Genomic DNA, 13559 nt, shown 5'->3' on the forward strand with positions numbered 1-13559 from the left:
ACAGGTCAAGACAAGTGTTTTGGGTCCTGAAGTGGGGCTGACCTGGGCTAGATTTGCATGTTTTTGTATGTAATTGTAGAAGTTTCCAGCACACTGGGTAATTCAAAACCCTTATCTATAGTGTTCAATTTCAGAAAGTAATTCTTCTGCATTTTATGTGCTCTGGACATGAATGGAACCTCATCATGTGGCTTGCAAGTAATTAGACTTAAGATTTTCAGTTGGCAGACAATAAACTGTAAAAAGATCCCATAGACTTGCACTGAAAATGGGCTCCACACATAGGTTCATTTGACCTAACAACCCTAGAACACCCTAGCAACCACCCTTTTTGCACAGGCAGGCACCACGCACATTGTCTTCAGGTGTGCAATTTGAGTGATAAATACATCACACCTAAAAAAGTTTTTGCCGGTGCTCATAGCTAGTAAGAGATCAGTTTGTTTGTACAATGATATATGCTTAGCACAGCTACTTTTTGAAGGGTGAGAGCCTTTATGAATGTTTGTGTGTATAGTGCCTTTATGAATGTGTGAGATGTATTGTGTGTGTGACCTTCTGTGTGCAGATATAGATGAGTGTCGAGATGAAAGAGTGTGCGCTCATGGTCAGTGCTCCAATCGGGAGGGCTATTTCCTATGCACATGTGATGAAGGGTTCTCACTCACTCTTGATGGCAAGGCCTGCACAGGTACCATCCATCCTGAGTTCATCAGCTTTCAGGATTTTTCTAAGATTTTGGTTGTGTAGAGAGACTGGAGATTTTGGACAGCAACCCGGCTCATAGGTTGTAACAAAAAAGGGAGACGAGACACGCAATTATTGCCAAATGATAACAAATTTATTGAACAAATGCAAACGTGCAATGTTTTGCGAATCAGTGTATATGTCAGTCAGTATGTCTGCGAGTGCATGTTGTCAATGTGGTGCAAATGTCTTTTCAGTCCAAGCTAAGTAAACCAACAGAAAGTCCAAAGAAAATAGGTGGCACAAATAAAGACGATGCTCATGGTTGAGAACCCCTCAGAACCGCCACGATGTCCTCTAGCCAGCACTGCGGTCGTTCTCTGGTAGCTTCATGCCGCCTAAATGACTCCTCGAGTGTTCCAACACTGACACTTTTAAGCTCCCCACTCACGAGCCTCAGGTGTGCAACCACGTCACCTGCAATCTCACACACAGACATATACTCATAGGCACAGCTAAGCTGGGACATTACACGTGCAGATTCTATTCTTGTAAGTAGATTCAGAAAAGTCCAAAGAAAATAGGTGGCACAAATAAAGACGATGCTCATGGTTGAGAACCCCCCAGAACCGCGGTCGTTCTCTGGTAGCTTCATGCCGCCTAAATGACTCCTCGAGTGTTCCAACAACGACACTTTTAAGCTCCCCACTCGTGAGCCTCAGGTGTGCAACCACGTCACCTGCAATCTCACACACAGACATATACTCATAGGCACAGCTAAGCTGGAACGTTACACGTGCAGATTCTGTTCTTGTTAGTAGATTCAGAAAAGGTTTGTTTTAATATTCTTTAAATGTTTTTTTTTAATGGTTTTTGTTTAATATTTTTTTGTTTTAGACAGTCACGAGATTTTTCAACATTGATTTCAAACAACTTTTTGAAACGCCTTGTTCAGCCTTTTATGAGGTGTACGTTTTGACGTGCAATATGACAGAATTGTGAAATTAAATTTTTTTTTCAACGTTAACACTTTACAGTAAGGTTCCATTAGTTAATGCATTAGGTATCATGTACAAACAATGAACAATATATTTTTTACAGCATTTATTAATCTTTGTTAATGTTAGTTAATAAAAATAAAATTGTTTATTGATAGTTTATATCAGTTCATAGTGCATTAACTATTGTTAACAAATTCAGCTTTTGATTTTAAAAATGTATTAGTATACAGTATGTTGAAACTAACATTAGCCAAGATTAATAAATGCTGTTAAAGTATTGTTCATTATTAATGTTAACTAATGTTAACGAATTGAACCTTACTGTAAATTATTACCCTTTCAACAATAAAAAAAAATCTGGTTAAAAAAACTAAACAGAAACAAACACGCATCTGAGCAAACGGAAACGTTTTATGTGTGTGTGTGTGTCACAGACATTGACGAATGCCAGGATGACAGTGTGTGTATCCAAGGTCACTGTCAGAACACAGAGGGCTCATTTATCTGCAACTGTGAGCCCGGATTCATACTGTCCTCCACAAGAGACCAGTGTGACGGTATGGGTACTGTATGTCTGTGTGTGTCATACACTACATGGAAACCACTTTTAAATGAACAAGTTTGCCGTTTCAACTGCACCCATAACTAAAATGTGCATAAAATCAAGCATACAGTCATGCAATCTACTCCCCTAAATCTACTAAACATTTTAAGTAGAATGTGCCATACCTCTTCTACAAGATCCATAAAGAAATATTTTAATAAGTCTGGTGTTGAAGAACTTGACTGGCAGAAAGTCCACACCTCTGAACCCCATTGAAAAGCTTTGGCATGAATTGGAATGCAGCCTGCGAGCTAGTGCCCCATCACCAAATATTAGTGCCTGACCATACTGAGGCTTTTGTTTCTGAGCAGGAGCAAATCCCCTCAGCCATGTTCCAACAGCTAGTGGAAAGCCTTTCCAGAAGACTGAAAGCCGTTTTAGCCACAAAGGGAGGACCAATTCTTTATTAAATGGTTACTTCACCCAAAAATGAAAATTATCTCATCATTTACTCACCCTCATGCTATCCCAGATGTGTGTGACTTTCTTTCATCTGCTGAACACAATCGAACATTTTTAGAAGTATTTCTCAGCTCGTTTGGTACATACAATGTAAGTGAATGGGTGCCAAAATATTTAAGCTCCAAAATCCACATATAGGCAAAATAAAAGTACTCCAGATGACTCTGGTGGTTAAATCCATATCTTCAGAAGCGATATGATAGGAGTGGACAAGAATCAGATCAATATTTAAGTCCTTTTTTTTTTTTACTATAAATTCTCCCTGCTCAGTCAGTTTTCACTTTACTTTCACTTTCTCATTCTCCTTCTTCTGTTTTTGGTGATTAACATCCTTCTTGCATATTGACCCCTAATGGGCAGGGAGGAGAATTTATGACAAAACATGACTTAAATATTGATCTGTTTCTCACCCATACCTATCATATTGTGTCTGAACACATGGATTTAACCACTGGAGTCATATGGATTACTTTTATTTGCCCTTTTTGTGAAATTTTGCTGCCCATTCACTTGCATTGTGAGAACCTACAGAGCTGAAATATTCTTCTAAATATGTTAATTTTTTGTTCTGCAGAAGAAAGAAATTCATTCACACCTGAGATTGCATGAATCATGAGAGATTTTTCATTTTTGGGTGAACCATCCCTTTAATGCCCATCGTTTTTGTACCTAAAAGCACATATGGGTGTTGTGTTCGGATGTTCACATACTTTTGGCATTATATTATACTGTATATTCATAGCTGTTATGAGTGTCTGTGATAAAAGTTAACATTCTAATGTCTGTAGATGTGGACGAGTGTTTGGAGTTGCATCAGACCTGTGATGGGGTGGGGCAGTGTGTTAATATCTTGGGCTCGTATCAGTGCAAATGTCCACAGGGTTATAGACAAGTCAACGGCACCAGCTGCCATGGTGAGACTCTTTAACACACACAAACTCACACACATAGAGGCTTTGTATGGAATAGTATACTATCATACTACTCCTACTGTTTCTGCAGTACACAGTATACAGTATGCATACGGAGCACAATTCATGAATTTTCTGTGTGCATTAAATACCTGTGTGCATTACCTTCTGTAATGTGCAGTATACATAAGAGCACCTTACACAGAATAATGTATACTGCAAGTGATGTGCTTAACTTGACCTTCCAGTATGACCACTGAACCAAAGTAATGTCAGCTGTGTTTGAATGTTTAGCATTATTTAATACATGTTGTTTAACTTTTTTTAGCAAAAGTTAAGCAAATTATGCAGTAAGCAGTGTGCTATTATTCCATTCCAAAAACTTAGGGGCAGTTCACATGGTGCACATTCTTGCGTTCCTCTGGAATATTTAAAAAATGTTGTAACATGCATTAGGCAGATGTCTTTGACCATTGTGATGCATCCTGTTGTTTTTTCATCATCTTGCACCATTATCACAGTGTTGTTAAAATGCTGGGCAAGTTCAGCTTTTAAAAATGTGTCTTAAGATCCCTGAATTCTGTTCCGTTCCACTGTCCCATTCCACATTTTTAATGCAAGAAAGCATTTCCATTGTAAACGGCTCCTTAGACTAACTGTAACCGATTTCATCATTTTTGTAGATGTTGATGAGTGTGAAGATGACACACAGATGTGCGTCCCGAATGGAGAGTGTTTGAACACAGAGGGCTCGTTCCTCTGTGTGTGTGACGCTGGCTTTGTGTCCACACGGGACCCACCAGGCTGTGAGGGTATGTACACACATGCACACTTTCCTGGTGCTTATTCCCTCATCGATGCATCCTGCTGGTGTTTGTCTTAGTTCTAAGTCATGTCATGCTGATATTTATCTGATGTTTAGGCAAAATTAATCTATTGCTTTGTTGAGAAGCCCCAGTCTTTGGCAGCACAAGAGAGAGTGAAAGAGAAATGGATTGTATGTCTAATGGCTTTCACATATGCGCCAATGTTATTTTTCCTCTGGTGGGATGTGTGTATGTGCTCTTGAAGCCCAGTGTGGTGCCAGAGTTGTTTTAAATGCCCCATCTAGCAGTAAAAAGGGAACAAGGAAGCATTTGAGCTGGCTGTCTAGACAAAGAGTGATATATTATATTGAACTGACCCACACAAAACCAACTGGAATATTCCAAATGCATGTATGTCTGTGTGTAATTTTTCAGATGCAGATGAATGTGTGGATGGGAGCAGGTGTGTAAATGGTACCTGTACAAACACAGAGGGCTCGTATCTCTGCCAATGTCAAGGAGGCTACCGCCTGGAACCAACCAATCAGACGTGCCAGGGTAATACTTGGAATACAAAGCAATTCACTTTTTAATTTGCCCTCTACCCTGCAGCTGTTTAGTGATTGGCTAATTAGTGTTGGTACACATGTTCTGCTTGGTTGGCTGTGCTGTCTGTCAGATATTGATGAGTGTGCTGAATTGCGGACTATTTTGTGGGGTGTGGGAGTGTCGGAACACACCAGGCTCTTACCAATGTGAGGATCCCTGCCCAGGGCCACCGTTTACTGTCAGCTTCAACCATGATGTCACCACCCGATCAACGCCTGGTCACTGTTTGTTAGCTCCACCCAGCTTGCATTGTTGCATTGCATATTTCCAAATTCTGTTTCTAGTTGTGGTTCTGATCAACTGGTCCTCAGAAATGTTTGTTGTTTAGTTTGTTTGTCTTGTGTGACTTAATTCAGTCATATTAAACCTTTGCTAATTAACAGTGCAGACTGCAATAGAGCACAACAGTCCGGTTCCAGAAGTAAAAATCCCATTCATTTTTTCCATAGGGCAATTGATTTTTAAAGATAACTTATAAACCGTTAAATCAGATGTACCATGAGCTCTGCTGTTGTTAATTGATGGTATATGCTTCTGCTGAAGCCATTGGTCCGTGTTATTTATCTTCATTGTTTAATAGTGCAATTTTTGGAGAAGAACTACACTACCCATGATCCTGAGGGGGACAATTCACTAATAAGTGAATCATGAAAAAAGAGCCTTGTAGCGACCACCCCCTTGCCATGACATACTGTAAATTGTGTAATCGAGTTTCCCTAAACTGTCAAACTGCTTATACTGTATATTTGTATATATCTGAATATTTTTCAAAATACCTTAAATTTATTGATTTTGTACTTGTAGTCAACTTTAAATCATTCGTTTTATATTTTTCCATTGTTCACCTACACTGGTTGGTGTAGTTCATGGCTTAGAACTCTTTTATGGTATTTAAAAATACTTCTGAAACCAAGATGGCTGGATAAATGGGAGAAGCACTGTTGCCCTCTATTATGTTCAGATCATTCCATCATGCAATTATGTTCACATACCCATCATTCCATGTCCATTCAGTAATGGCTTTTAACATTTATGAGCTCTTATCTCTGATTTAGGATTTCATTTGTCACTGTTGATCTCAGTTGTTGTGTTCATTCATATATTCATTCATCCTTCCATCCATTTATCTATGCTGAGTACAGAAGAGCACTAATGTCTCCCACTTTCTCTTATTTTCCCTTTCGCTCTCTCTCTAGACATGGATGAGTGTTCTCTGAATGAGAATACCTGTGGAAGTCATGGTGTTTGTCAGAATACAATAGGCTCCTTCAGCTGCCAGTGTGACCCGGGATTCAAGGACTTTCAGGATGGGCAGGGCTGTGTGGGTAAGTGATTTTCCCCCGGTTTCTGCTTTCTTAGACTATTTTCCTTCTACCGTTGAAGTTTAGACCCAAAATTCACAAAGGTCTATTCACACCAAGTCTGTTTTTTTCGTTGCAAATGTTTGTTCCGAACAAGCTTTTGTATAGGAACAATAGATTCCTATAGGCGCTTTTCACATCAGGTCCGACAGATTGTACGCCGACAATCCAAAGGTTTTTTTTTTTTAAAGGAGAGCAGTCTGATTCTTTTCTTCTTCTCTGGACTGCAATGAAAACTGACTGCCCAATAAGTTACATGCTTTTTGTTGTTTCCAAAGTGCTGCTGCTGCACAATCATCCAGTATGTTGGTGGCGCTAATCAACTGGCAAACACAGGTGCTGTGCTCTTTTACTTGTCTCACCGAAAAACTCTAAATTCAATGCAAATATACAGAAATAATGTAGAAGCTATAAACACATTATTTTTAAGAATATTTATTTAATGGGGCCTGGGTAGCTCAGCGAGTAAAGACGCTGACTACCACCCCTGGAGTTGCGAGTTAGAATCCAGGGTGTGCTGAGTGACTCCAGCCAGGTCTCCTACGCAACCAAATTGGCTTGGTTGCTAGGGAGGATAGAGTCACATGGGGTAACCTCCTCGTGTTCGCTATAATGTGGTTCTCGCTCTCGGTGGGGCACGTGTTGAGTTGTGCGTGGATGCCGCGGAGAATTGCGTGAAGCCTCCACACGCGCCGTGTCTCCGCAGTAACGCGCTCAACAAGCCACGTGATAAGATGCGCAGGTTGACTGTCTCGGATGCGGAGGCAACTGAGATTCGTCCTCCGCCACCCTCAGTCACTACGCCACCACGAGGACTTAGAGCGCATTGGGAATTCCAGATTGGGGAGAATTTTTTTTTTTTTTTATTTAATGTGCTGATACCTCATATATATATATATATATATATATATATATATATATATATATATATATAATATACCTGGAGTTTTGTCTTAATTTACATTATTTAATATGTATATCACTGTCCCTGTTATATTATCCTGGAATTAATAGCAGTGAGGTTCTGCGATTCGTTTGGACTAAGCTTATAGTATATTATCACATAAAAAGACTCGTGGCCCAAAAACGGTGCCACTATTTTTGATTGCTTATCTTAAAAATGCATAAAGGTGTTTGCATGATTTTTTACGTACTTCTATGACTTTTTGTAAACAACAAAATGATGTCACTGTCATCGTGAGCAACAACTTGCTACAAATAAATAAATCGTTTAGCAAAGTTTTCAGTGTCAGCAAACTTAGGTGCTTCTCTTTTGCCATGTGGCCCTGTTTTTTTTTTTTTTTTTTAGTAAACGATTTACCTATTTATTTGTAGCAAGTTGTTGCTCATATTTTGTTGTTTACAAAAATTTGTAGAAGTACGCCAGAAATCGTGCGAACGCCTTTATGCATTTTTAGGATACGAGCAAACAAACATAGTAGCCTCTTTTTGTTGGGCCACCCTGTACATGCAATATTTTACTACAAGTGTAGGCAAAGGAATAGCAGACTCTCACTGCTATTTTTATTGCAAGGATAATATATCACAAAGATATTCCTGTAACTGTGCTCTTTTTACAAAATGTATGTATTTTCTGTATTTAATTTTTATGTTATGCATCATATTTTCTATACCTGTTTTTTCTCAATTAAAATGTTTCCATGTGTATTTATATGACTGCACCTTGTTTTATATTAAACAGGCATTAAGAGAAGTTTGGTTCGGGAGTCCTTTTGGAATATTCTCGTAGCAAAATACATGTGCAAATTATAAGAGGACGTACATATGCAACAGCGCTCTTTACTCATCTCACGGTGACGCGTATTAAAAACAGATTCTTTGTACCTTAAAATGCATTATATGGAAAGAACATGATGAAGCAGTTACACCAAATTAGTTACTGGAAATAAGTGCCTTAAATGCATTAAAAATATTACTCTTATGCACTAACAACTGTATAAGGTCTGAGCAGGAATACAGAACATGTTTGTACAGTAGAACAGCAACAGCACTGCCCTTCTGTACAAGGGTAAAATTGTTTTTCATTTTCTTTGTTTCGGTCTTGGTGTGAATAAACCTTTCGTCGGCAGTTTGTCTCACAAATTCATCACAAATTTGTTGTGAATAGGCCTTAAAGCTTCAATGCTTTCATCTTGTTAAAGGTGTATTAACATAAGTACATTTGTGTTTGTTTCGCTGGCTCTTATTTGTCTTCCTAAACTGATATGACTGTGTTCTTGGACTTCATCATGACACCTGTGAATGTGTACGCAGCATCAGGCAATACCAAGTTTTTGGTTTCCAATGCAATTGTAGAAATATTCTATTTGCATGTAAATTTTTCTGCTACATTGCATTTATTTTTTAGTGTGCAAATGGTGTTGCTCAGCGTTTTCTGTTTTATTAGGCCACTGTTATAACTCAAGCCTCTTCTAATCTGTGTATCATTTTTAACATATTTGCCACAAGCACTATTCATTTCTTGAGGCATAAAACTACTTTACCTAGAAAACATTACTTCATTCACCTTTAAAATCTATAAGACTTTTAGGATACTGTGACTTTGGATGTGTGGATGTTTGGATGACTAATGGATATGTGGTTTGTTCTGTTTGTAAAGCTCCCTTCCTGGATTTTAAACTTAAACGGAGGTCAGCACTCTCTACATTTGTTTTATTTATTTTTTCTTTTTTTTTGCCACTTCCTCTCAGACAACATAAAAAAAGATGGCAGACACTTTATTAGAGTGATGACTGATGTGAGTGTTTGGTTTCAACCAACCTGAAGGTGGACAGCACAGACCTGTAATGTTTAAAACATAGCGACCAGGCTTAAACACATCAGTTGCCCCCATTCACACTAAACACAATACAACACACACAGTCAGGTTCTATTAAAGTGATGAAGCCACATGTATTTTGTGGCCTGGGGGTTAGTCTTTGGAGTTTGGTGTTTTTTCTTTTTGAGTATTGTGCAGTTTGTCTTCTGAAGGACAGTATGAGACAGAAATGGAAGGAGACAGAGGAAGATTCGCCTTTATTATATGAGTGTCCTGTTCTCCGATTTTATTCTGCTTTCAGTCTCGGTTTAGTTTGAGGGGATGGTTTTTATTTCAAAGAAACACACAAACACAGTCAGCACACACTCATTCTTGAAAATGCATACACTTTCTGTCAGTCCCTGGCCACAAACAACCTCTGTTGGTTTGGATTTCCCACAGCAAACAACACAAACATGCTAATACACACACACACTACATTCCTCTATTCCTCCCAGTTCTCTTTATCCCTTATCCATCCTTCCATCTCCCTCCTCAATTTCTCTCCTAACCACATGCCAGTGTTTCCCACAGGATTTTGTGAGACTGTGGTGGGTGGACCTCAGACACTCTAGGGGGGTCTGGGGGCATGTCCCCCCCGTAAGAAAATTGTACTTTTTAAAGTTTATTATTAAAATTTGTATTGATTCCATACAAAAAAAACAATAAACACAACATAAAATACGGAATCAGTTATATAAATTATCCCCTCGAACCCGACACAAACACACATTAGAGTGGTCTCTTACAATTAGAACAACAAATTATGAAAACTACTTTCAAAAAACAAGTGCACATACACATCAAACTAAAAATTCAAAATCAAAAATCCCTTTCCACTGCCCCTCCCTGAGAACCCTCCAAGAAATCCAAATATCCACCCCACTTCCTATTAAACAAATCCCACTTTCTCAACCTTCTGAAAATCGCCTCCTCAAATGCCGCAACCTCTCATCTCCCCGCACCACTCCCGAAACGAGGGTGTCCCAGCCGTCTTACACCCCCTGAGGATTATTCTCCTGGCCACCATAACTCCGGAGAGGACCCAACCTCTCAAGTGACTATCCCCAAAATTAACGACCAGTACTTTTTAAAGTTAAATGCATCAATCTTGTGCACTTTGAGAGCAAAATTAAGAGGCTAGATCTATGAAGAACTTTGTGGTTTGTTCTCGGTGGGGCGCATGGTGAATTGAGCGTGGTTGCTGCAGTGGATGGCGTGAAGCCTCCACACGCGCTATGTCTCCGTGGCAACGCGCTCAAGCCACGTGATAAGATGTGCGGGTTGACTGTCTCAGACGCGGAGGCAACTGGGATTCGTCCTCCGCCACCCGGACTGAGGCGAATCACTATGCGACCACGAGGACTTAGAGCGCATTCGGAATTGGGCACTCCAAATTGGGAGAAAAATGGGAAAAATCCCCCCCCAAAAAAAATATTTTCAGTTCATTATGAAACTGTGGCAGGCCACCACAGTCTAGGTGATTAATGGAAACTCTGTATCCCCTCCTCTTTCTATTCCTCCCCCATCCCTCTGTCTTCTGATTATCTAGACATAGAAAGTCTTAAGAAGGTCACAAAACTCTTCTAACACTCTCTTCACATGTTAAACTCATGTTTAGAATTGTTCTTTTAAAGTGGTAATGGCTAAGGCAAGTATCATGAATACTATTTTTCATATTTTAAGTCTTACATTTTCAACTTTATTGAACTAGTTCCCTCCTTTTGTAATTGTAAAAACAAAGGTGTTAACGCTTTAAACTAATTCATTTTAAATACAAATCAAAATACAAAAATAATTATTTGTAGCATCTGATATAATTCTTAATATTATAGTCCTAGTTGTACATATTATGACAAATGAGTTGATATTTATATAATTCTTAGGATAAGAGGTAATACAGTCTCAATTTTTAAGATTTGTATTAATTGATTACATTAACATACTGTATTTGAGATAAATGGATGAGATGGTTTAAAAAAAAAAAATATGGTCAGAAATAATTATGCCCTCATAATATAAAAAAATTAAAAAATGCCCTTGAAAATCAAATCCAGGGTGCAAATAATTGCCCCTTAATGTAAAACTTTATTTCTGACACGGGTTGTAAGTTTTCATATTCTAAAACAATTAGGGCTGTCAATCAATTACATTTTTTTATCAAATGAATTACATATGCTGTTTATCCAATTTATCAAAATTAAACACGTATAACAATAGTTGCTGAAATATTCCCACTAGCCCCCCAAAAATAATTCAATAAAGTAATTTGACACATATAATGAATAAATAATTTAGATAATTCAAAGACATTACATTATTGTGGCAGACAAGCAAAACATTGATTAAACAATACAAAAAGTGCCTTTAGAAGTATATTGTTTGTTTTATTTTCATATTATTGACCATAAGCACCATCACTTGCATACAGTCCACAGCAATCCATTTTGCAGTTGAGTTTGTCAATATATCCAGGGAAGACGAGGCTATTCTCACAGGATGCATTCTTGAATTTCATCTGTGCTATTTTTGTTGGTCCAGACAGATGCTTTTAGAGCATCTCACTATGATTGTGCTTCCTTTCGCTGGTTTTCAATGCCTCTAGCCATAATTTTTTTTATTTTTTTTTTTAAATAGGAAAAATTTTAGGACACTGCGTCAAGTTAAATGAAGTTACGTATAGTTTGAAAAACAAAAAATATCTCGGGACCCCTGCATTCTGTTGCGCTTTGTCCAGCTGTCGGTTTGATGCCTGCACGGCTAGAGTTGAGCTGACTGCCCCCTGCTAACTGTGACTCGGTGGCACTTTGCTCTGTTCATGGGAAATTCCTTTTTCTAGAATTTACATACGGTCAGGTGGCATGATTAATTGTGTTAATTCTTTTAAGGCATTATTTTGTATATAATTAATTGCACTGAATTAACGCATTAAATCGTTAGCCTTAAACGATATGTACGTACTGTTTAAAATTAAGACAATATACAGGTGCATCTCAATAAATTAGAATGTCGTGGAAAAGTTCATTTATTTCAGTAATTCAACTCAAATTGTGAAACTCGTGTATTAAATTCAGTGCACACAGACTGAAGTAGTTTAAGTCTTTGGTTCTTTTAATTGTGATGATTTTGGCTCACATTTACAAAAACCCACCAATTCACTATCTCAAAAAATTAGAATATTTTGACATGCCAATCAGCTAATCAACTCAAAACACCTGTAAAGGTTTCCTGAGCCTTCAAAATGGTCTCTCAGTTTGGTTCAATAGGCTACACAATCATGGGGAAGACTGCTGATCTGACAGTTGTCCAGAAGACAATCACTGACACCCTTCACAAGGAGGGTAAGCCACAAACATTCATTGCCAAAGAAGCTGGCTGTTCACAGAGTGCTGTATCCAAGCATGTTAACAAAGTTGAGTGGAAGGAAAAAGTGTGGAAGAAAAAGATGCACAACCAACCGAGAGAACCGCAGCCTTATGATTGTCCAGCAAAATCAATTCAAGAATTTGGGTGAACTTCACAAGGAATGGACTGAGGCTGGGGTCAAGGCATCAAGAGCCACCACACACAGACATGTCAAGGAATTTGGCTACAGTTGTCGTATTCCTCTTGTTAAGCCACTCCTGAACCACAGACAACATCAGAGGCGTCTTACCTGGGCTAAGGAGAAGAAGAACTGGACTGTTGCCCAGTGTTTCAAAGTCCTGTTTTCAGATGAGAGCAAGTTTTGTATTTCATTTGGAAACCAAGGTCCTAGAGTCTGGAGGAAGGGTGGAGAAGCTCATAGCCCAAGTTGCTTGAAGTCCAGTGTTAAGTTTCCACAGTCTGTGATGATTTGGGGTGCAATGTCATCTGCTGGTGTTGGTCCATTGTGTTTTTTGAAAAGCAAAGTCACTGCACCCGTTTACCAAGAGATTTTGGAGCACTTCATGCTTCCTTCTGCTGACCAGCTTTTTAAAGATGCTGATTTCATTTTCCAGCAGGATTTGGCACCTGCCCACACTGCCAAAAGCACCAAAAGTTGATTAAATGACCATGGTGTTGGTGTGCTTGACTGGCCAGCAAACTCACCAGACCTGAACCCCATAGAGAATCTATGGGGTATTGTCAAGAGGAAAATGAGAAACAAGAGACCAAAAAATGCAGATGAGCTGAAGGCCACTGTCAAAGAAACCTGGGCTTCCATACCACCACAGCAGTGCCACAAACTGATCACCTCCATGCCATGCCGAATTGAAGCAGTAATTAAAGCAAAAGGAGCCCCTACCAAGTATTGAATACATATACAGTAAATGAACAT

The 13559-nt window shown here is 38.8% G+C and overlaps 1 protein-coding gene across 5 annotated transcripts in view; it reads left to right on the forward strand.

The window, feature by feature from the left end:
• LOC127411150 (latent-transforming growth factor beta-binding protein 1-like) overlaps window positions 1–13559 on the forward strand; it is a 161288-nt gene that overhangs the window by 119040 nt on the left and 28689 nt on the right. For all 5 annotated transcript variants that reach the window (XR_007892224.1, XM_051646504.1, XM_051646505.1 and 2 more), the window contains 6 exons: window positions 569–691; window positions 2123–2245; window positions 3543–3668; window positions 4349–4477; window positions 4907–5029; window positions 6277–6405. Coding sequence is in view for 4 of the 5 variants with exons in the window: in XM_051646504.1 (XP_051502464.1) it covers window positions 569–691; window positions 2123–2245; window positions 3543–3668; window positions 4349–4477; window positions 4907–5029; window positions 6277–6405 (753 nt within the window). In the remaining variant the exon portion in view is untranslated. The remainder of the gene's footprint in view (window positions 1–568; window positions 692–2122; window positions 2246–3542; window positions 3669–4348; window positions 4478–4906; window positions 5030–6276; window positions 6406–13559) is intronic.

The sequence above is a fragment of the Myxocyprinus asiaticus genome, chromosome 20 (assembly GCF_019703515.2).
Source record: "Myxocyprinus asiaticus isolate MX2 ecotype Aquarium Trade chromosome 20, UBuf_Myxa_2, whole genome shotgun sequence".
Lineage (NCBI taxonomy): Eukaryota > Metazoa > Chordata > Actinopteri > Cypriniformes > Catostomidae > Myxocyprinus > Myxocyprinus asiaticus.